Here is a 25,165-nt window from a genome sequence, read left to right on the forward strand (position 1 = left end):
GTGTTTGTGTGTGAGTACTATATGTCTTGTGATGTTGTGTGGTTCTTCATGCCGCTAACAGGTGATGCTGTCCAGCGAACGTCTCCCCCAGATGCAGGCTCTGCTTCAGAACCTGAGCGCCCGTCTGGAGCCCTACCTCTACCTGAGGAAGGCAGGCCTGCACTCGGCCCTGTGGCTGTCCACGCTGGGCCAGGAGCTGAAGAAGCTAGAGGGGGACATTAGCCTTCTCCACAGCCAGGGAGAGAGCAAGGAAACAAAGACACTGTCTGCGGAGGTAACATTCAACAAACTCCATTGTTTCTGTTCTTTCTTGATAGTTTCAATTCAAGTAGTAGAAAACTTTAGTTTAAGGTCTTCGATCACAGAGATGCTTTGTACTAGTATTCTGATAGATCTGATTGTTATGTTTGTCAATTTCCATCTTCTTCCCTTTTATTTGTGTGTCTCTGTTGTCTTTGTATATGTCAGGCAAGTCAACTACGGATAGATGTGGAGAAAATGTACCATTTTGACACTATAAACATGAAGACAATCAAAGAGAAGCTGAGGTATCTGAAGAACCGTGCTGAGTCTTGTAGGTCATTCCCCAAGGATTTCCATGGTAAGTTCATTGTCCAATGAGTGTGTCCATGCGTGGGATACAAGCCATTACATGGGTGTGACTTGTACCTACACGCATCAGAAAAAACAAAGAAACATACGAAGAAAGAAAATAATGTAGAGTGAGGAGACAGCAACAAACACGTATTTTGTTCACCTTGTCTCACTTGAATGCTCCCTCTCTTTCCCACACCTTTTACAGGCAAATATTCGCATTGCACCAAGGGCCTGATAAGCAACATCAGCAGCCCAGTAGTGACCAAGATCAGCCCTTTTGGCAAGAGCCTTATATCGGGCTCCTGGGGGAAACAGGCCAAGCAGGGCAGCTCCAGGGACAGCGAAAGCTACTGGGTTCAACCCCTGGCCAACGCCAACAACTGGGGCAACACCTTGCGTCTTTACCCCTCCTATGAGAAGTTCATGGCCTCCGCCGGACACCGCGACGTGACCTTCGCTCCGACCCACTCCCACAAGGACGCCAACGAGGGCCCCAACGGCGTGCTCTACGGGGACGCCTTCTACTACCACTGCTACCGCACCGCAGACGTCTGCCGCTACAACCTCACCAGCGGCGCCGTGGCGCGGGTCACGCTGCCCGGCGACGTGGGCTTCAACAACAAGTTCCCGTACTGCTACTACGACTGCCGCCCCTACAGCGACGTGGACCTGGAGGCGGACGAGGCGGGCGTGTGGGCCGTCTACGCCACGATGGGCAGCCACGGCAACCTGGTGGTGAGCCGGCTGGAGTGGGACGGCGCGGCGCTCAGCGTCACGCACACGTGGGAGACGCACGTGTTCAAGAAGGCGGTGAGCAACGCGTTCGTGGCGTGCGGCGTGCTGTACGCCACGCGCTACGCCGACGAGTCCAAAGAGGAGGTCTTCTACGCCTTCGACACGGGCACGGGCGTGGAGGACCACGCGCTGGCGCTGCCGCTGGAGAAGGTGGCCAAGGGGGCCGCCAGCGTGAGCTACAACCCCGTCGACAGGCAGATCTACATGTACAACGACGGATACCTGCTGGCCTACCAGGCCGTGTTCTGATAGCACGTCTCTTGGTGTCCTTGGTGAACAGTGTGGTTGTATGATGTGTTACATCGTTGGGAGTTTTGGCGAAATGAAAGTGAATTTTTACACACACATAAAAAGTATTTGATTGGTGCATTTTTTATTCCTAAATGACGTGTCAATAAAGACATTTATTTGCAAGCAAACAAATAAATAAAAATCTATAATGCTAATGTTTATTTATTATTTGCAGAATGTTTTTTTTAAAGTGAATTCTGAAAGGGGTTACGCCAAACAAAGCCATTTAACCATTTTACCATTCAGCCATTGCTTCATTCTTCATAAAAAAATACTTGATTTATGGTGACAGTTGGGGTGCTAGGTAGAAATAGGGGTACGGGCAGAAGTCCTATTGTGCTGCTCTTGGGCTGATGAAGAGAAGCCATCTGCTGTCAGTGCTGTGGCTGACCAACTAAGGCAGTATCAAGGGAACTGTGATTGGCATTTTATTTATCGCAAAAAGATTGCTGCCAGGAGTTTGTAATAAAAATGTCATGGTTGCTCTGATTCTAAATGCACCACTTGGCAATATTGTCATAACGGTAAATTAAATTGATGTTCCGTGTCTGGACCAACAGGGACCAAAACATGGCCCGGGAAGTTTTGTCTCACTCTGTATGGATGCATTCACTTGAGAAAAACGTTTGCCCTTTTATTCTGAAAAACAAGAATCAAATTGATAATAATCACAAAATATATCTGATCTCTAAATTGTACTATATTAGAGTTCTCCATAGACCCCGGCGTCCAGCTATATAGCCACTTAGATATTCCATGTGGGTTGTTTCTGACTAAATTAAAGGTAATGTCTAAAAATCCGCCATGTGTTTCCTGCTTCCATTAGTTCTCAACAATCTAACATAAGAGAGCTTACAAATACTTTTCCAATAGCAAGATAACAATAAAGGATTTATGCGCAAACCTCATCACTTAGGCTAGACAAGTTTATATGATTACATTGGCATCTACTTAGTATATCTTATGACAATGGCAGGAAATTTAATTGGCCAATGTTCTTAAGCTCATGTCCAACATTTCTGTGGGCCAATAAGAAAACAAGGAGGGCTTAAACTCATAGTAAGGATGTTCTTTTTACAAATTCTTTGTTAAGTGTTTCAGGTCCACCCAATAGATCAGAGGGCACATAAAGTGTGGCTGAAACCACCAAACCATTTCTAATTTTGGATGAGTCCCAATCAAAACCTCACTTCGGTGTAAACAACATTTCTCATGGTATAGGCCAGGCCTGCTTGAGTGCATAGCTAAGTGGTAAGGTGACCTTGTTCTTATGCATAATGTATAATACATGCTGCATCATAATTGCAACAATTAAAGTCTATGTCTTTACCCCTCTGTGCACTCTCTATCCCATTCTTGTCTTGTTTCATAGCTGAGCACTATGTATTTAGTGAATGCTTACACCCACTCTCTCTCACACCACCTAGCCTTTTAATGGGCATCCTTTACGTTCAGTGGACTTTTCCCTCTGGTATACATATTGGATAACGTTAACTATTGTCCGCATGGTTGATCTATTCTTAAAGGCCCACTATGCAACTTTTTTAGCCAAAATTACATTAAGCATGCAGGTTGAGAGTTATGCTGATGGTTCTGCATTCATTTCTGGGTCGATTGGTGGGTGTGTCATTTACCCATGTCGCCTCTCCAGTGAAAAAGCGCATATGCAACTTGATCTGCTCGGACCGGGACAATCCGGATGTGACGCAACGGAAGTATCCTCGAAAATGTAGTCAGATTGTAGTTTCGAAAATGCTTTACGGCACAGACACACACCCAAACATGGCACCGGCTAGATATAAACAGCCAGTTGCGAGGCAATTGTTGCATTCATCATGGATCAATCGACTATGGTACGGCCACACCAACCGCGTTACTCGCGTTGGATAACGCGAGTAACGCGCCTAACCTGACGCTTGATCATTGTGTGTCACAAAAATGGTTCAACGCGCCCAACGCGCCTGTGGCTGCGCTAGAGTCCGAGGTAGGAAACCCAAACGCCGCCGTGTTTGGGTGCATGATAGAGTTTAGATCGGGTTAGATTAAATAATCTCGGATATAAATAACGATCTCATCTCATCGTCATCCGTTTATCCGGGGTCGGGTCGCGGGGGGAGCAGCTCAAGCAGGGGGCTCCAGACTTCCCTTTCCCGGGCCACATTGACCAGCTCTGACGGGGGGATCCCGAGGCATTCCCAGGCCAGTGTTGAGATATAATCTCTCCACCTAGTCCTGGGTCTTCCCCGAGGTCTCCTCCCCACTGGACGTGCCTGAAACACCTCCCAATGGAGGCGCCCAGTGGGCATCCTTGTCAGATGCCCGAACCACCTCAGCTGACTCCTTTCTAAGTAAAGGAGCAGCGGCTCTAATCCGAGTTCCTCACGGATGACTGAGCTTCTCACCCTATCCCGAGACGCCAGCCACCCTTCTGAGAAAACTCATCTCGGCCGCTTGTACCCGCGATCTCGTCCTTTCGGCCATCACCCAACCCTCATGACCATAGGTGAGGATAGGAACGAAGATCGACCGGTAGATCGAGAGCTTTGCCTTGCGGCTCAGCTCTCTTTTCGTAACAACGGTGCGGTAAAGCGAACGCAATACCGCCCCCGCTGCTCCGATTCTCCGGCCAATCTCACGCTCCATAGTCTCCTCACTCGCGAACAAGACCCCGAGGTACTTGAACTCCTTCACTTGGGCTAAGGACTCATAAATAACGATAATCGGGTTAAATAACTTCACATGGTGTGTCTGGTGTGTTTCCAGCATTCGTAGTGTTGATCAGCAGAGATAGTCTGCCAAGACGTTGAGGTTGCTTAGCAACCAGAGACTCTGTCCATGCAAGTGAATGGAGCGTTCACTCTTCGTCATAACTATCAAACCAAACATCCTTCACATTCACCGAGCGAACATTATGAAAGTAAAATGCACATTTCTCGCTAAAAATGTTTCCATAAACGCATTTAATGGCGTAACTATGTTACTATTTCCACCCAGAAAGATGTCGGCCGTATGCTTCTGTGCAAGGGTCACTACTCTCTGCCAGTGACGTCCAAGTGCCCCTGACTGCAGCCCGCAGATCGAGGAGGAGCTAAATGTGGGCGGGTCTAAACGTTTAACGGTAACCCATGGTTTTACCCTCTCGGGCGCCATCTGGTGGCGGAGATCCGGCAGCACATTCTCAAACATCAATACAGCACAGCACAGCACAATGACTTACCGGTAATATGGAAAAAGGTTCATGCATTTGATAGACTTTCCTACTTTTAACTTGTCATTTCAAATGTCTTCTTTAGTATGACTGGTAATCAAGTCCAACTCGCCAGCCGGCGAGAGGAAATCCAACCACGCCGCTTTAAAGAACATGTCTATATTCTCAAGCCGTAAAAGGGGTCCCGGACTCCAGCACAGAGTTGCCGAGTGAGCCCCTGGACATGTCTAACATGTAAAAACGGACAAAGGGGCCGGGGGAAGACCAAGACGCACCCCCGCAGATGTCTTCCACCGAAACGCCCCTGAGTAGAGCCGTTGAAGAGGCCACGCTCCGTGTGGAGTGAGCTTTAACCCTGCGTTCACACCAAAAGATGCAAAAAGTTGACGCGCGTCACGATCCCATTCAAAGTGAATGTAGAGACGCGTTGCTGCTTTGCTGCCGCAGCATTTGCTGCCGAGAAAACGGGCAGCAAAATTTGATTTGCGGCGCATCAAAATTGGATTTGCAGCACGGCATGCCCGTGCCCGCTGGGCGCGTTCACGCATTTTGCGGCGCGTCAAATGCTGCTAAGTTATAAGTGTCCAATACATATATATATATAAGTATAAATGTCCAACCGAGAGATCCTAGCACCGATCCTAGCTAGCAGGTCATCAAACTGGGCCGGAGTCAACCTCAAATAGCGCTGGAAGCGTTCGTCGTCCAAACGGAGCTCCTGCAAAAGACGGTGAAATTCACCAAGCTCTGTACGGCTCCGAATGGTCTCATGAACCCATAAACGACGGGCATTCCGACGTCTCTCCCTCTTCCACAACAGGTAAAGACATGCAATGCTCGTAATGTCGGCCATGGTTGTGAATGAATTCAGAAGCACCGCGGGAAAAACTTGCCGCGCATCAAAACTGCGGCGCAGCAAAACCTTTGACGCGCCGCAAAAATTTTGACGTGCCGCAAAACCTTTGCCGCGCTGCAAAACCTTTGCCGCGCTGCAAAACTTTTGACGCGCCGCAAAACCTTTGCCGCGCTGCAAAACTTTTGACGCGCCGCAAAACTTGATTTGCGGAGGCAACGCGTTCGGGCAGCAAATGCATCTTTTGGTGTGAACGCAGGGTAACGCCCAACGGTGGCGCCAAGCCCTGCCGAGAGTAGGCTAAGCAAACACCCTCACATACCCAGCGAGAAAACCGCTGAGTGCAGCCAGCAACCATTTAAATTGTTATATAATGTATTGATAAAGATATAGGTATAGATATAATTACTCTAATATACTATATATATTAATTACTAAATTAATTAATAACTATAATTCAAGCAGTTCTCCCATGCAAACGTATACATTTACATTGATATAAATAGAATAACGAAAAACGTGTTAACCATCAACCCCTATATATGCAACATTTGCAACAGAGAATAACTTGCCGCTTATTTTTCTCGTTTTGCACATGTGAAACTGAAAGTGTTTCGACATCTCAGACTTCCCTCGCCAAACAGTAATGTAATAGTCAGCAACAATCAAAAGAGCGTGGTGCGGGGGGGAGATCTGACCGAGATGTGACACAAGTTGCTCAAAGGATTTGTGTCCTAAAAAAGTTCAAGTTGAGGGTGAAGGAGGAAGAGGTATTTATCTTCATCTGGTCACATGATATATAATTTAGAATTCACTCCCACACCAACAGCTGCAGAGTATGGCTTACATTCTACTAGCCTACTTATTCTAATATTACGGAATACAATCCTACTCAACGTATGTTGAAGACAGGGGAAGAGGGGGAAAAAACGCCCAACGGTGGCGCCAAGCCCTGCCGAGAGTAGGCTAAGCAAACACCCTCACATACCCAGCGAGAAAACCGCTGCTTAGAGAGAGCGCGGCCCCTGCTAGCGTCGCTATAACACACAAACAACTGTTGTGTGGAGCGGAACGCGGCCGAGCGATTCACGTACATAGCCAGCGCCCGCACCGGGCACAGGAGATGCAACTCCGCCTCCGCCTCACTAGAATGAGGCGGGGGGTGAAAAGCCTTAAGCACAATATCCCTCGACCGAAAATAACTATTAATGTTCTCCGGGAGGAACGCAGGATTAGGTCTGCGCAACGCGAAGGAGCTGTCCTCGTTTAGCAACAAGCAACTCGGGCTGACAGACGGTTAGCTCACCGGCCCGCTTGGCAGAAACCAAGGCCAACAAGAGTGCCGTCTTAAAGGACAGAGCATCCAAGGGGGCCTGAGAAAGAGGCTCGAAAGGATCCCTGGACAATCCGCGCAACACGGTGGGGAGATCCCAGCGTGGTGTAAGCACGCGTGAAAACAGGCCTAACCCGTCTAGCCCCATGCAAGAACCTCTTGACCAGTGGATGGCTGAAGATCGGTCCACCATCACAGCCTGCATGGCCAGCCGAAACGGCTGCCGCATAGACCTTGATAGTGGAGAAGGCCAAACCTTTTTCCAATAAGTTTTGCAGAAACGAAAGCACGCTTCCCACCTCGCATCGAGATGGGACAGCGTGGTTCCTCTCACACCAATTAGAGAAGGCGCACCACTTCGCCGCATAGAGGGAAGAAGTAGAAGGCGCACGAGCGCTCTGAATAGTGTTGATAACCGTCTCAGGCAAACCTTTGCCCTGCAGGATCAACCTCTCAGGAGCCAAACCAACAGCCGTCCCGAGACATCGGACGGGTGGTGCACCGTCCCGTGGGCCTGTGAAAGCGCATCCGGCCTGAACGGTACCGGCCACGGCGCCGACCACGAGAGCGCGGCCAGCTCTGGAAAACACAGAGCTGAACGGTTCTCCTGGGCCACTAATATCAGGGACAGTCTCTCCTGTCTGACCCGTTCCAGAAGAGGAAGGATCAGCTGGAGCGGGGGAAACGCATACAAGAGAGCCAAGGTGTGTGTGCCCACGCATCCACCCCCAACGGGGGAAGATCCCGAGGGCTGAGGGAGAACCACCACCTGCAGTGCGTGTTCTCCCTGGACGCGAAGAGGTCCACCTGCGCTGTCCCGAACCTCTGCCAGATCAGTCTGACAATGTCGGGATGTAACCGCCACTCGTCTCGGCGGGGACCGCCTCGAGACATGAGGTCCGCCCCAAAGTTCTGGGCGCCCGCGATATGCAGGGCTCTCAGACTGAGGAGATACTGATGAGCCCAAAGCCAGAGCTCGACCGCCTTTCGGTGGAGAGCAGGGGAGCGGACTCCCCCCTGTCTGTTGATGTACGCCGCCGCCGACACGCTGTCTGTCCTGATCAGAACGTGGCGGCCCCGCACCAGGTGAAAGAAATGCAACAGCACTTTCCTCACAGCGTCGACGCCACCCTGCCCAGGGGAACACCCCTGAGAAGGGCGGAGGGTCTTTTCCAATATTCCAGGTCTGGCGACACCGAACGGGGAACGAGGAGCACCCTGAGCTTGTGTCGCCTGGGGTCCAACCGTTGGCGAGCAAACCACCGCTGGAGTCTCGGCATAAAGAGCAGACCCAGGGGGACCACGGGGTGGGCAGCTGCCATCAGCCCTAACAGGCGCATGGTGGACAGTGCGGTCACGTTTCTGCAAACGCGAAAAACGGGAGAGCGCCGACAGGATGGCGTCTCGCCGAGGAGGCGAAAGCATCGCAGTCATGGTGGCTGAGTCTAGGCAAAGCCCCGAGTAGACTGCCGGCTGGGGAGCGGGGAGCTCTTCTCCCAGTTGATGGCAAAACCCAGGAAGGAGAGATGGTTTATCACCAACATTGTGTCCCTTCTCGCGGTCTCTTCTGAGTTGCTCAGAATAAGCAGGTCGTCTAGGTAGAAGAGAATCCTCTGTCCCTGACGCCTGAGCGGTTCCAATGCCGTCTCCACACACTTCGAGAAGGTGCGCGGAGCCAGGGAATAGCCGAACGGCAGACACTGGTACTCATACACCATCCACATAAAGGCAAAGCGGAGAAACTTCCTGTGCGCCTGCCGAACAGGGACGTGGAAGTAAGCATCCTTGAGATCCAGGGATGTGAACCAATCGCCCTCTCTCACACACCGGAACAACGCTCCGACAGTGAGCATTCTGAACTTCCTCGTGGCAACGAATCTGTTGAACACGCGAAGATCCAGAATAGGTCTCTTTTCCCCTGACTTCTTGGAAACCAGGAAGTAGCGGGAATAAAACCCTAGGTGAGTCTCGTGGGGGGGAACGACAGTGATGGCCCCCTTCTCCAAGAGATGGGCCACCTCTAATGCCAGAGCCCTGCTCGCAGCCGGGTCCCGTAGCGTGGTCTCCACCAACCCCATAAAGTGTGGGGGACGACGCTTGAACTGTATGGGATGGCCCCATCTCAACGTGGTGTCCAACCACGATGGCAGAACGCACCGCTCTTGCCAACACGCATAGCGGTCGGAGAGAGGGCGAGCCGACAGCTGAGGAAGACCGTCCAGGAATAACCCGTATTCCGCCTCCACACTGCGTGTGAACCAAGGGGGGCTTCCCATGAAAGGGAGGAGGCTCAGCGAGCGTAGGAGACGTACCAGAACCAGCCGCTGTAAAAACAACGAGCTGTCTAGACGTCGCGCTGGTGCCCGCTGAACAGGGAGCGAGCCGTCCGGCCGCCGCACCTGTGCGCATGCGCTGTCCGCAGGCTGTAGCCACAGCGCGCGGACCCGTCTCCTCACCTATAATGTGGGGAACCAGGAGACCGCTACAAGCGGCCGTATCCACAGGCTCGTGCAACGAGTCTCTGATCCGTCCACGAGGCTCCAAAGGATGCCGCTTTTTAGAAGCAGGTGAACCAGAGGCCATGTGAACACGCCGTCCGACCGCCACCCTACAGCCACCGGGCTGAGGGGGGGAAAGAGGCAACATGGAGGAACGCACCACAAGCGTAGGACACAGGTGGCCTGAGGAATATCGCTCTTTAGGTACCATGTACTGCCGTTCGGCCGAACGGTCTTTACTTTTTTTCTTTAATAGGGAAAGAAAAAGTAGGAGCAAGCTTCCGGAACTTCGCGGTCCGTGACGCTGCTCTACCCGTCTGCGGCGGCTGCGGCTGCTGCTGCTGCTGCGGCACCGGGGCTGGAGTCGGAGGCGGCCCCCTGGAACGCTGGGACCGGCCCGGACCCCTCCCGGCCTGCTGGTGGGAGGAGCCCGTGAGAATCGCCCCGAACCGGGAACGATTCTCACGGACTGACTGCTGGTGCACGAGCACCTCGGAGAACCGGAGACCAAATAACCGTTTGTGAAACCTCCCCTACCTTTAAAACCCGCTCTCACTTCTTGCTCTCATCATTTTATGAGATTTAAGATTTACACCCTGCCTCAATAATATAAATGTACTGCACAATGAGTGGCGTCAGAAATACAATTTTCTTTTACCATTTTTTTATAAATCTGGTAAGGCTAGATTTATAAAGGTCAAAAAGCCAGGGGCTGAAAACACTGAGGATGAAGACAAGCCTGGCCTACCGCAAGAGGGTATATGACCTTAGTTTAGAGAGTAGTTGGCACATAAACCTCCCAATAGAGTAGAGCCCTGGCATTTGAACGCAGCAAACAAATAGTGTTGCAGTCTGCACCCCACCTGATAGTATGCATTAGGAACCGTTGGTCTTTAATAGGTCTTATTTGTCAATACCCCTGTCCTAGTGATCAAGTGTTTTCCTACTTGTTTTCACCGGCTTTTCTTTTCTTCTCCATTCCTTACTGCACACACTTTCCCCCAAACTCCTCCGACAGCGGCCAGCCCAGAGCCGCCTCATAAGCCCATCCCCAAACCACGCAACACCAACGCTGCAACGCATCACCTCAAGCAGAAGGCTCCTCAAACGGAGTCTGGGCGTTCAGACGGAGACTCCAAATCTGATAATAATAATAATACATTTAATTTAGAGGCGCCTTTCAAGACACCCAAGGTCACCTTACAGAGCATATAGTCATCATAAATCGTTTAAAAAACAAGACATTTTGAAAAAACATAAAAGAAAAACATAATAAATAAATAAATAAATAAAACCAAGACAAAACAAAACAAACAAACAATCAAAACAGTGATCAGTTAGACGTTGTGTGCGAGTTTGAACAGGTGAGTTTTGAGTTGTGACTTGAAGGTTGTAATGGTGTCTGACTGTTTAATGTGTGGGGGGAGGGAGTTCCAGAGCCTGGGTGCTGAACAGCTGAATGACCGGGCACCCATTGTATTGAGTCGTGATGTGTGGATACATAGTAGTCCAGCAGAGGTTGATCTGGTAGTCAGATCTGGTAGTCAGGGGAGCCTCATACAGACAGGAGGCTCCCATAGCCCACCAGGAGATGCCTCCCCCCAATAAGTGGAGCTCTTGCAGTGAAACGCTACCGGAGAGGGAGAGCGAATCCCAATGCAGCGATGAAGACGGTAACCGATAGCCTCACAAGCACCCCCTTTTGTTAGATTAGACCAGTAGAACCAGCACCCCCTTTTATTAGATTAGCCCAGTAGAACCAGCACCCCTTTTATTAGATTAGACCAGTAGAACCAGCACCCCCTTTTATTAGATTAGACCAGTAGAGCCAGCACCCCTTTTATTAGATTAGACCAGTAGAACCAGGCCCCCTTTTATTAGATTAGACCAGTAGAACCAGCCCCCCCTTTTATTAGATTAGGCCAGTAGAACCAACCCCCCTTTTATTAGATTAGACCAGTAGAACCAGCCCCCCTTTTTTTTTTTAGCTGCTCCAACCACACAGAAGGCAGCACCTTTAGATAGGTGAAGCCGAGGCTAATACGTCACATAGGCCACGCCCACTTCACCCTATCAATCTCAAAAAGGTTAAAAAAAAAAAAAAGGTTTTTATTCGCCATTTGTGCATAAACCAGACAGTTCAAACACATTGGAATTCTTGTGCAGGGCTTCCCAAGTCAAGTACAGTATTAATACAGAGAGAGAGAGAGAGAGATCGAGAGAGAGAGAGCGAGAGAGCGAGAGGGCGCAGCACAATAAATAGTAATAATAAAAAATATAAAAAGTTTTAAAAATTGAGATAAGGACAAATTGCATGTTGTGCATTGCATTTCAGTTCAATCTCGACAGAGAAGTTGGACTTCAGAATCTTCTAGCTGCTACCAGACAAAGGGTTAATGTTTTTGATCAGCAGGGAGACGCTCAGCACGTGTTCAACACGCTTCCACCTCCTTTTGCTCCGTAGTTACCATACCGAAATACTTTAACAAATAAAGTGTGTTAAAAGCTATCCTGGATTGGAACCCTTTCTTGGAAGAACTCTGCAGCTTCATAGTCCTATGATTGATATCGTCAGATCAGATTCACCAGTAAGGATGCTTAAGCTGCTCAGCTGTCCCAATTCCCCAAAACAAAATCTGTAAAGATGAAGTATCTTTATTCAATTCAATTCAATTTTATTTGTATAGCCCTTAATCACCATTACAGTCTCAAAGGGCTTAACAGGCCAAATATTTGTGACACCCCCCTTTACCCATGCCCCCACACGGGCAAGAAAAAACTCCCTTGAATCAGCAAGGAAGAAATCTTGAGAAGAAACGCAGTGGAGGGGATCCCTTCTTGCAGGGATGGTCAGGAGTGCAATGGGTGCCACAATTGACCCAAGAACCCATGCAACACTGTATGGCACCCCACCTGAAGTCCTCAAGGAATAAAACACAGATGCAGGGGAAAAGAGATGCCTTTAAAGAAACAAAGTGGAGCGACCCAGGGACAAGTCTGGTTTGGGTTTAAGATTAAGGATGGTTAACTTTTATTATTGGTGTTTGTTTAAGTTTAGGCATTAGTGATTGTATTAAAGATTGTTTAGTTATTAGAGATGCTTAGTTAGATTGTCAAGTTTAGGTACCAAGTTAGGGTAAGAGTTTAAGCATTTGGGCTTTTAAGTTAGATGGTCAAGTTTGGGTATTAGGTTAGGTTGAGGTAAGCGAGTTTAGGCCTTTGAGATGTTTAGTTAGATGGTTCAGTTTAGGTACTAGGTTAAGGTAAGAGTTTAGGTGTTTGAGCTCTTCAGTTAGATGGTTAAGTTTGGGTATTAGGTTAAGTTGAGGTAAGCGAGTTTAGGCCTTTGAGATGTTTAGTTAAATGGTTCGGTTTAGGTACTCGGTTAAGGTAAGAGAGTTTAGGCATTTGAGATCTTTAGTTAGATGGTTAAGTTTGGGTATTAGGTTGGCTTTTTGTTTTGTTAGACAAGTTACTTTAGGCATTTTATATGTTTCAATTTAGGACATTTGAAAGAAAGATTAGAAAGATTGTTAAGCTCAGGTTTGCTCCAGCTTTGTCCCTTTAGTCGCTCCCTTAGAAAGAGGGTTACGAGGTAACTGGGTTAGAAATACAATAGTTGGGGTCACAGAAATAGAATGTATAAATCATTGAGCTAAACATGCTTTTCCTACAACATGGTGTGAATTACAGTACTTTTTTTTTAAAGTTAAAATGGTAAAGTGGTAACAGTATGGTGTGTAGGAGGCAGGAGGAGTTGTAGGAGTTGTTGAGCTCCGAGTGGTTATGTCTGGGGTAGATTGGATTGTAGGTGTAGCCAGGGATCAACTGTTCGGTCATCATACTCTGAAATAAATTGAAGGCACAAAGTAAAGTCAGTCTCACAGTGTGCTGGCAGATTTAGAAGACATTTTGATCACCAAACGTGAAGGCCAATCAAAGACACAAATGCAGTAACAACACCATCTGGCATCAAACATAGGTCATTACATTCAGTAATTTAGGTTGGATTTTATATTGATTTACAGGAGAGAAAAGGCTTCAAGTCATTACGGCAACAACATCAAAATCGTCAGTGCTGGATTACCATCTTTCATCAATAAATGTATGTATAATTGATACAAGTCAGTTGAGCTCTTCCCAGGGAGTCTTCAACCTTTTTATGAAACAACTGCAAATGTCCAAGTACACATCGATTCAATGGCCGAAGCATGTCATGTCCCAGTACGATAGGTGGCATGGCATTGTACCCATTTCAATCACCTTTTTTAAATAAATCAGTTTCTAGTCTTCCTCCCATCCATAAACTGTAAATTGTGCACGTATTTTAACTGGTACATCATGGTGAGTTTCCTCGTCAGTCCAAAAGTGTGTCTTGCTCCTGGACCTCTCCATCGTGTTTGCCGTTTGACAGTGACAACACCATGACTATTGTCTCCTTCTATTTCCTGCTCTGGGAAAAAATCTCCAGCATGCGCAGAACGCATAACCCTGATTGAACGTACATGCACGATTAATGAGAACATCAATCGAATAATCTAGAGGTCTTAATCCGACGATGAGAAACCCGATCCGGTCTGATTTTAGTCAGACTAAGGTGTATACATGCATCTTAAAAATACAATCACAGTGAGACTAACGCAATAATTTGGTTCTCGAGTGTCATGTAAACACAAGTCTCGCTGGTGATTACATGTTTAGATGGATTGAACCAAAAGGACACCGCCTGAGAACAATCACAAAGGAACCGCACTGCACATATTCCGTTTTATATGGCACAGAATAAAACCATATGGCAAAGAATTAAAATCGTACAGTGCATAGAATTGCACAGAATTTAAATCGCAGTGCATAGAATTGCAAAGACTTAAAATTGTATAGTGCATAGAATAGCAAATAAATAAAATCGTATAGTGAATAGAATTGCAAAGAATTAAAATTGTATAGTGCATAGAATTGCAAAGAATTAAAATCGTATAGTGCATAGAATTGCAAAGAATTAAAATTGTACAGTGCATCAACATCAAAACCACATTAAAATAGTCAGTGCTGGATTACCATCTTTCATCAATAAATGTATACAAGTCAGTTCAGCTATTCCCAGTCTTCAAAATTTTTATTAAAATCGGGAGGGATTATGTGATTGCCATTTGGTCCATTTAAGAATGAAGGAACCATTTATCAAAGTTCTCACCTGGGTCTCTCCACCATGGCACCTGCACAGCCATCTGCTCTTCCATCGTGACCTGAAAAAAACAGTAATTTGTTGATCCCAAGTGGAAATTAGTCATAGCAAGAAGGGCAAAAAATATACACCAAGGGTAGGTATAAAAATTATACATAGGATGGAAGCAAGCATTGTGTGACCGGAAGAGCAATTATTCATTTTTACGATTCTTAAGCATTAGCCAATATCAGTTTGACTAAGCGAAAAAAAAAAATCAAAAGCACACACTATGAGAGCATTATTTTGAGATGGTATCGATGGATTAATTTTATACAATGGCCCCAACCAAGTGTAAATGTATCCAACAGTGGCATTGTCAGGATGCACTGAAAGCTTCCCGAAATGTTAGCGTTGGGTTTGACAGGTTACAACATTAAGACGTTGGGGATACGGTACCGCTGCTGGGAGTTGATCCCCCTAGCATCTTAACAGGTCATCCGTTTCATGTACCATCTCTCGAATAAATATCACGCACCTCTCTACCATAGGAAATAATAAAAATACATTTAGTTTAGAGGCGCCTTTCAAGACACCCAAGGTCACCTTACAGAGCATATAGTCATCATAAATCGTTTAAAAAACAAGACATTGTGAAAAAAAAAAAAAAACATAAATAAAAAATAAATAGGTAGATCTCTAACTCCCCCCCATCCCCCACCCCCCTCTAGGGGGGGGGGGGAGAGAGATAATAAATAAGGGGGGGGGGGAGTCACCTGAGCAGCGCTCCTCAGCACCATTGACTTTTATTCTGGGGGACCAAAAGCCCAGCTACAATTTGCTGATGAACCCAGCTACTGTGTCCTAGATTTTTTAGATGATAAGATTTACTTTATTGAACCTTTGAAGAACGGTCTGAAGAATTCCCCTTTCCTGGACGAGGAGCTGGTTGGTCTTGACACCTCCCGCTGACCGCCACCGCAGGGACCTCCGACTGCGTCGCCTCAGTCCCTTCAGGAACACACGTGACCCTTTGGCACACTGGACATTTGTTTTCTCCCCATTAATGCAGTCCAACACTTCACTCAGATGTCAATAGGGTATTTTATATGCACTTTTACAGCACAGTACATAGTGGGCTGTTTTGATAGAACTAATTACAATAGTTATTACTCCCAAACCCAAAAGCCAGCCACATGCAATACACATCCTGACTAGTCCTAGTGGCCGAGAATGCTTTCTTAACAGCCAGTCAGAATGAACACATCTGTATGGATTACTTTAGATCTGTACGAAGAGTCGCTGACCGTGTCATTCTAAACAATCTAAACAATCCAAGCAAGCCATCAATATGTGTATTCCATTGTCTTACCCTTCAGCATCTGCAGAGCTGCACCATTCCTGGTATTCCCTCCACCTACAGCTTCCAGCGCCAGTCCTGAATTTGACAAACGCTGTAGAACACTGATCTTGAAATAAATGTACAGGGGCAAACCCACCCCTGAACAAAAATAATTCAATTCTTTCATGGTTCAACGTTCATAAATAATTGTCAATGCTTAAATTCCTTGCAAATAAGTAACATAAAGGACAGCATGAGGCATATCTAGCAAGATGATTATGGTACAGTGAAAACCATGTTTTTATAGAGCAAATAATTAAAGTATATATATATATATATATAAATAAAGTAAATTGCCATAGAAAGTGATAAACCTTACTTGCCTCCATTGCTGAAGTTCGTACATATCTGGGAATGGACTTTGTGAAATTTGATAAAATATTGAAATGGAAAATTTGTCAAAAATTTAAATTTGCAGTACTACAAATCTGAATTTGCCGGTGTTAATGTTCATAGGACCAAGTGCAAGTACTAAAAATCGCTAGGCTAACCCATTCCCCGTATACAGCAGCTATAGCTAGCTAATGCAGATGCTAGACAATTAAGTAATATGAATAAATACAACACACAGGTTAGCTACCAGGCGAAAGGCTCCCAACACAGTTGTGTTGGAGCAAACTACCTTCCAAGCTACCAGGTGAAACGCTCCCAACACAGTTGCATTGGAGCAACTAGCTTCCAGGCTACCAGGTGAAACGCTCCCAACACAGTTGCGTTGGAGCAACTATCTTCCAGGCTACCAGGTGAAACGCTCCCAACACAGTTGCGTTGGAGCAACTATCTTCCAGGCTACCAGGTGAAACGCTCCCAACACAGTTGCGTTGGAGCAAATTAGCTTCCAGGCTACCAGGTGAAACACTCCCAACACAGTTGCGTTGGAGCAAACTAGCTTCCAAGCTACCAGGTGAAACGCTCCCAACACAATTGCATTTGCTGTACAGTCAGTATGTTTACATACACATCTTATAGCAATTGGTCGACGATACTCCCCAATTGGCCAACTGCAATTGTCCGAGTACATATTTCAGATTATATTGCACAGAATAAAACCACATTGCAATGACTTAAAATCGTAGTGCATAGAATTGCAAAGAAATAAAATCGTATAATGCATAGAATTGCAAAGAATTAAAATCTTAGTGCATAGAATTGCAAAGAATTAAAATCGTAGTGCATAGAATTGGAAAGAATTAAAATCGTATAATGCATAGAATTGCAAAGAATGAAAAATCATAGTGCATAGAATTGCAAATAATAAAAATCATATAGAGCATATAACTGCAAATAATTAAAATCGTAATGCATAGAATTGCAAAGACTTAAAATAATGCATAGAATGGCAAAGAATTAAAATCACATAGAGCATAGAATTGCAAATAATTAAAATCGTAGTGCATAGAATTGCAAAGAATTAAAATCGTATAATGCATAGAATTGCAAAGAATTAAAATCGTATAATGCATAGAATTGCAAAAGAATTAAAATCGTAGTGCATAGAATCAAACCACATTGCAAGGAATTAAAATCCTTTAGCACAGAATAAAACCACATTGAAGTATGAAGCAGCAGTAGCCTACAACTTCAGCAGCAGTCAACAATTTGCAAATGTATGGAAAGTTGTAAAAAGGAAAGATTAAAAAAAGGGAGAATGTGGAGTACTGTGTGGATGTGTAAATCAACTAATCCATCTCCTAAATTCAAACCTACTAAGCCAAAAACCAACAATTGAAACCAAACCATAACATGCCCGCAGTCATTCGTCTAGTGAAGTCAGTCTGACATCTTTTCATCCAGGCTACCAGGTGAAAGGCTCCCAACACAGTTGTGTTGGAGCAAACTACCTTCCAAGCTACCAGGTGAAACGCTCCCAACACAGTTGCGTTGGAGCAACTACCTTCCAGGCTACCAGGTGAAACGCGAGCAACTAGCTTCCAGGCTACCAGGTGAAACGCTCCCAACACAATTGCATTTGCTGTACAGTCAGTATGTTTACATACACATCTTATAGCCATAGGTCGACTATACTCCCCAATTGGCCAACTGCAATTGTCCGAGTACATATTTCAGATTATATTGCACAGAATAAAACCACATTGCAATAACTTAAAATCGTAGTGCATAGAATTGCAAAGAATTGAAATCTTAGTGCATAGAATTGCAAAGAAATAAAATCGTATAATGCATAGAATTGCAAAGAATTAAAATCTTAGTGCATAGAATTGCAAAGAATTAAAATCGTATAATGCATAGAATTGCAAAGAATGAAAATAGTGCATAGAATTGCAAATAATAAAAATCATATAGAGCATATAACTGCAAATAATTAAAATCGTAGTGCATAGAATTGCAAAGAATTAAAACCGTATTGCATAGAATCAAACTACATTGCAAGGAATTAAAATAATTTAGCACAGAATAAAACCACATTGAAGTATGAAGCAGCAGTAGCCTACAAGTTCAGCAGCAGTCAACAATTTGCAAATGTATGGAAAGTTGTAAAAAGGAAAGATTCAAAAAAGGGAGAATGTAGAGTACTGTGTGGATGTGTAAATCAACTAGAATAGAATTGCAAAGAATTGAAATCTTAGTGCATAGAGTTGCAAAGAAATAAAATCGTATAATGCATAGAATTGCAAAGAATTAAAATCGTATAATGCATAGAATTGCAAAATAATTAAAATCGTAGTGCATAGAATTGCAAAGAATTAGAATCGTAGTGCATAGAATTGCAAAGAATTAAAATCGTAGTGCATAGAATCAAACCACATTGCAAGGAATTAAAATTATTTAGCACAGAATAAAACCACATTGAAGTATGAAGCAGCAGTAGCCTACAAGTTCAGCAGCAGTCAACAATTTGCAAATGTATGGAAAGTTGTAAAAAGGAAAGATTCAAAAAAGGGAGAATGTAGAGTAGTGTGTGGATGTGTAAATCAACTAATCCATCTCCTAAATTCAAACCTACCAAGCCAAAAACCAACAATTGAAACCAAACCATAACATGCCCGCAGTCATTCGTCAAGTGAAGTCAGTCTGACAGCTTTTCATCCAGGCTACCAGGTGAAAGGCTCCCAACACAGTTGCGTTGGAGCAAACTACCTTCCAAGCTACCAGGTGAAACGCTCCCAACACAGTTGCGTTGGAGCAACTAGCTTCCAGGCTACCAGGTGAAACGCTCCCAACACAGTTGCGTTGGAGCAAACTAGCTTCCAGGCTACCAGGTGAAACGCTCCCAACACAATTGCATTTGCTGTACAGTCAGTATGTTTACATACACATCTTATAGCCATAGGTCGACTATACTCCCCAATTGGCCAACAGCAATTGTCCGAGTACATATTTCAGATTATATTGCACAGAATAAAACCACATTGCAATGACTTAAAATCATAGTGCATAGAATTGCAAAGAATTGAAATCTTAGTGCATAGAATTGCAAAGAAATAAAATCGTATAATGCATAGAATTGCAAAGAATTAAAATCGTAGTGCATAGAATTGCAAAGAATTAAAATCGTATAATGCATAGAATTGCAAAATAATTAAAATCGTAGTGCATAGAATTGCAAAGAATTAGAATCGTAGTGCATAGAATTGCGAAGAATTAAAATCGTAGTGCATAGAATTGCAAAGAATTAAAACCGTATTGCATAGAATCAAACCACATTGCAAGGAATTAAAATAATTTAGCACAGAATAAAACCACATTGAAGTATGAAGCAGCAGTAGCCTACAAGTTCAGCAGCAGTCAACAATTTGCAAATGTATGGAAAGTTGTAAAAAGGAAAGATTCAAAAAAAGGGAGAATGTAGAGTACTGTGTGGATGTGTAAATCAACTAGAATAGAATTGCAAAGAATTGAAATCTTAGTGCATAGAGTTGCAAAGAAATAAAATCGTATAATGCATAGAATTGCAAAGAATTAAAATCGTAGTGCATAGAATTGCAAAGAATTAAAATCGTATAATGCATAGAATTGCAAAATAATTAAAATCGTAGTGCATAGCATTGCAAAGAATTAGAATCGTAGTGCATAGAATTGCAAAGAATTAAAATCGTAGTGCATAGAATTGCAAAGAATTAAAACCGTATTGCTTAGAATCAAACCACATTGCAAGGAATTAAAATAATTTAGCACAGAATAAAACCACATTGAAGTATGAAGCAGCAGTAGCCTACAAGTTCAGCAGCAGTCAACAATTTGCAAATGTATGGAAAGTTGTAAAAAGGAAAGATTCAAAAAAGGGAGAATGTAGAGTAGTGTGTGGATGTGTAAATCAACTAATCCATCTCCTAAATTCAAACCTACCAAGCCAAAAACCAACAATTGAAACCAAACCATAACATGCCCGCAGTCATTCGTCAAGTGAAGTCAGTCTGACAGCTTTTCATCCAGGCTACCAGGTGAAAGGCTCCCAACACAGTTGCGTTGGAGCAAACTACCTTCCAAGCTACCAGGTGAAACGCTCCCAACACAGTTGCGTTGGAGCAACTAGCTTCCAGGCTACCAGGTGAAACGCTCCCAACACAGTTGCGTTGGAGCAACTAGCTTCCAGGCCACCAGGTGAAACGCTCCCAACACAGTTGCGTTGGAGCAAACCACCTTCCAAGCTACCAGGTGAAACGCTCCCAACACAGTTGCGTTGGAGCAAACTAGCTTCCAGGCTACCAGGTGAAACGCTCCCAACACAATTGCATTTGCTGTACAGTCAGTATGTTTACATACACATCTTATAGCCATAGGTCGACTATACTCCCCAATTGGCCAACTGCAATTGTCCGAGTACATATTTCAGATTATATTGCACAGAATAAAACCACATTGCAATAACTTAAAATCGTAGTGCATAGAATTGCAAAGAATTGAAATCTTAGTGCATAGAATTGCAAAGAAATAAAATCGTATAATGCATAGAATTGCAAAGAATTAAAATCTTAGTGCATAGAATTGCAAAGAATTAAAATCGTATAATGCATAGAATTGCAAAGAATGAAAATAGTGCATAGAATTGCAAATAATAAAAATCATATAGAGCATATAACTGCAAATAATTAAAATCGTAATGCATAGAATTGCAAAGAATTAAAATCGTAGTGCATAGAATTGCAAAGAATTAAAACCGTATTGCATAGAATCAAACTACATTGCAAGGAATTAAAATAATTTAGCACAGAATAAAACCACATTGAAGTATGAAGCAGCAGTAGCCTACAAGTTCAGCAGCAGTCAACAATTTGCAAATGTATGGAAAGTTGTAAAAAGGAAAGATTCAAAAAAGGGAGAATGTAGAGTACTGTGTGGATGTGTAAATCAACTAGAATAGAATTGCAAAGAATTGAAATCTTAGTGCATAGAGTTGCAAAGAAATAAAATCGTATAATGCATAGAATTGCAAAGAATTAAAATCGTATAATGCATAGAATTGCAAAATAATTAAAATCGTAGTGCATAGAATTGCAAAGAATTAGAATCGTAGTGCATAGAATTGCAAAGAATTAAAATCGTAGTGCATAGAATCAAACCACATTGCAAGGAATTAAAATTATTTAGCACAGAATAAAACCACATTGAAGTATGAAGCAGCAGTAGCCTACAAGTTCAGCAGCAGTCAACAATTTGCAAATGTATGGAAAGTTGTAAAAAGGAAAGATTCAAAAAAGGGAGAATGTAGAGTAGTGTGTGGATGTGTAAATCAACTAATCCATCTCCTAAATTCAAACCTACCAAGCCAAAAACCAACAATTGAAACCAAACCATAACATGCCCGCAGTCATTCGTCAAGTGAAGTCAGTCTGACAGCTTTTCATCCAGGCTACCAGGTGAAAGGCTCCCAACACAGTTGCGTTGGAGCAAACTACCTTCCAAGCTACCAGGTGAAACGCTCCCAACACAGTTGCGTTGGAGCAACTAGCTTCCAGGCTACCAGGTGAAACGCTCCCAACACAGTTGCGTTGGAGCAAACTAGCTTCCAGGCTACCAGGTGAAACGCTCCCAACACAATTGCATTTGCTGTACAGTCCGTATGTTTACATACACATCTTATAGCCATAGGTCGACTATACTCCCCAATTGGCCAACAGCAATTGTCCGAGTACATATTTCAGATTATATTGCACAGAATAAAACCACATTGCAATGACTTAAAATCATAGTGCATAGAATTGCAAAGAATTGAAATCTTAGTGCATAGAATTGCAAAGAAATAAAATCGTATAATGCATAGAATTGCAAAGAATTAAAATCGTAGTGCATAGAATTGCAAAGAATTAAAATCGTATAATGCATAGAATTGCAAAATAATTAAAATCGTAGTGCATAGAATTGCAAAGAATTAGAATCGTAGTGCATAGAATTGCGAAGAATTAAAATCGTAGTGCATAGAATTGCAAAGAATTAAAACCGTATTGCATAGAATCAAACCACATTGCAAGGAATTAAAATAATTTAGCACAGAATAAAACCACATTGAAGTATGAAGCAGCAGTAGCCTACAAGTTCAGCAGCAGTCAACAATTTGCAAATGTATGGAAAGTTGTAAAAAGGAAAGATTCAAAAAAAGGGAGAATGTAGAGTACTGTGTGGATGTGTAAATCAACTAGAATAGAATTGCAAAGAATTGAAATCTTAGTGCATAGAGTTGCAAAGAAATAAAATCGTATAATGCATAGAATTGCAAAGAATTAAAATCGTAGTGCATAGAATTGCAAAGAATTAAAATCGTATAATGCATAGAATTGCAAAATAATTAAAATCGTAGTGCATAGCATTGCAAAGAATTAGAATCGTAGTGCATAGAATTGCAAAGAATTAAAATCGTAGTGCATAGAATTGCAAAGAATTAAAACCGTATTGCTTAGAATCAAACCACATTGCAAGGAATTAAAATAATTTAGCACAGAATAAAACCACATTGAAGTATGAAGCAGCAGTAGCCTACAAGTTCAGCAGCAGTCAACAATTTGCAAATGTATGGAAAGTTGTAAAAAGGAAAGATTCAAAAAAGGGAGAATGTAGAGTAGTGTGTGGATGTGTAAATCAACTAATCCATCTCCTAAATTCAAACCTACCAAGCCAAAAACCAACAATTGAAACCAAACCATAACATGCCCGCAGTCATTCGTCAAGTGAAGTCAGTCTGACAGCTTTTCATCCAGGCTACCAGGTGAAAGGCTCCCAACACAGTTGCGTTGGAGCAAACTACCTTCCAAGCTACCAGGTGAAACGCTCCCAACACAGTTGCGTTGGAGCAACTAGCTTCCAGGCTACCAGGTGAAACGCTCCCAACACAGTTGCGTTGGAGCAACTAGCTTCCAGGCCACCAGGTGAAACGCTCCCAACACAGTTGCGTTGGAGCAAACCACCTTCCAAGCTACCAGGTGAAACGCTCCCAACACAGTTGCGTTGGAGCAAACTAGCTTCCAGGCTACCAGGTGAAACGCTCCCAACACAATTGCATTTGCTGTACAGTCAGTATGTTTACATACACATCTTATAGCCATAGGTCGACTATACTCCCCAATTGGCCAACTGCAATTGTCCGAGTACATATTTCAGATTATATTGCACAGAATAAAACCACATTGCAATAACTTAAAATCGTAGTGCATAGAATTGCAAAGAATTGAAATCTTAGTGCATAGAATTGCAAAGAAATAAAATCGTATAATGCATAGAATTGCAAAGAATTAAAATCTTAGTGCATAGAATTGCAAAGAATTAAAATCGTATAATGCATAGAATTGCAAAGAATGAAAATAGTGCATAGAATTGCAAATAATAAAAATCATATAGAGCATATAACTGCAAATAATTAAAATCGTAATGCATAGAATTGCAAAGAATTAAAATCGTAGTGCATAGAATTGCAAAGAATTAAAACCGTATTGCATAGAATCAAACTACATTGCAAGGAATTAAAATAATTTAGCACAGAATAAAACCACATTGAAGTATGAAGCAGCAGTAGCCTACAAGTTCAGCAGCAGTCAACAATTTGCAAATGTATGGAAAGTTGTAAAAAGGAAAGATTCAAAAAAGGGAGAATGTAGAGTACTGTGTGGATGTGTAAATCAACTAGAATAGAATTGCAAAGAATTGAAATCTTAGTGCATAGAGTTGCAAAGAAATAAAATCGTATAATGCATAGAATTGCAAAGAATTAAAATCGTATAATGCATAGAATTGCAAAATAATTAAAATCGTAGTGCATAGAATTGCAAAGAATTAGAATCGTAGTGCATAGAATTGCAAAGAATTAAAATCGTAGTGCATAGAATCAAACCACATTGCAAGGAATTAAAATTATTTAGCACAGAATAAAACCACATTGAAGTATGAAGCAGCAGTAGCCTACAAGTTCAGCAGCAGTCAACAATTTGCAAATGTATGGAAAGTTGTAAAAAGGAAAGATTCAAAAAAGGGAGAATGTAGAGTAGTGTGTGGATGTGTAAATCAACTAATCCATCTCCTAAATTCAAACCTACCAAGCCAAAAACCAACAATTGAAACCAAACCATAACATGCCCGCAGTCATTCGTCAAGTGAAGTCAGTCTGACAGCTTTTCATCCAGGCTACCAGGTGAAAGGCTCCCAACACAGTTGCGTTGGAGCAAACTACCTTCCAAGCTACCAGGTGAAACGCTCCCAACACAGTTGCGTTGGAGCAACTAGCTTCCAGGCTACCAGGTGAAACGCTCCCAACACAGTTGCGTTGGAGCAAACTAGCTTCCAGGCTACCAGGTGAAACGCTCCCAACACAATTGCATTTGCTGTACAGTCCGTATGTTTACATACACATCTTATAGCCATAGGTCGACTATACTCCCCAATTGGCCAACAGCAATTGTCCGAGTACATATTTCAGATTATATTGCACAGAATAAAACCACATTGCAATGACTTAAAATCATAGTGCATAGAATTGCAAAGAATTGAAATCTTAGTGCATAGAATTGCAAAGAAATAAAATCGTATAATGCATAGAATTGCAAAGAATTAAAATCGTAGTGCATAGAATTGCAAAGA

At 43.5% G+C, this 25,165-nt stretch overlaps 2 protein-coding genes across 3 annotated transcripts in view; one reads left to right on the forward strand and one right to left on the reverse strand.

Moving 5' to 3' along the window:
- The window catches only part of LOC132464587 (olfactomedin-like), a 3,108-nt gene extending 1,274 nt beyond the window's left edge, over positions 1-1,834 (forward strand). Inside the window, exons 3-5 of the mRNA XM_060061047.1 lie at positions 62-274; positions 469-601; positions 803-1,834. Of these exons, the coding sequence (XP_059917030.1) occupies positions 62-274; positions 469-601; positions 803-1,641 (1,185 nt within the window). The 3' untranslated portion in view covers positions 1,642-1,834. The remainder of the gene's footprint in view (positions 1-61; positions 275-468; positions 602-802) is intronic.
- A 1,481-nt stretch (positions 1,835-3,315) lies between these two features.
- Positions 3,316-25,165, reverse strand: part of LOC132464589 (MTOR-associated protein MEAK7-like) — a 32,691-nt gene continuing 10,841 nt past the window's right edge. Inside the window, exon 8 of one of the 2 annotated variants that reach the window (XM_060061052.1) lies at positions 3,316-3,933. In XM_060061052.1, coding sequence (XP_059917035.1) covers positions 3,910-3,933 — 24 coding nt within the window. In that variant the 3' untranslated portion in view covers positions 3,316-3,909. The remainder of the gene's footprint in view (positions 3,934-25,165) is intronic. The other variant, XM_060061050.1, reaches the window with a different exon arrangement.

The sequence above is a fragment of the Gadus macrocephalus genome, chromosome 9 (assembly GCF_031168955.1).
Source record: "Gadus macrocephalus chromosome 9, ASM3116895v1".
Taxonomy (NCBI): domain Eukaryota; kingdom Metazoa; phylum Chordata; class Actinopteri; order Gadiformes; family Gadidae; genus Gadus; species Gadus macrocephalus.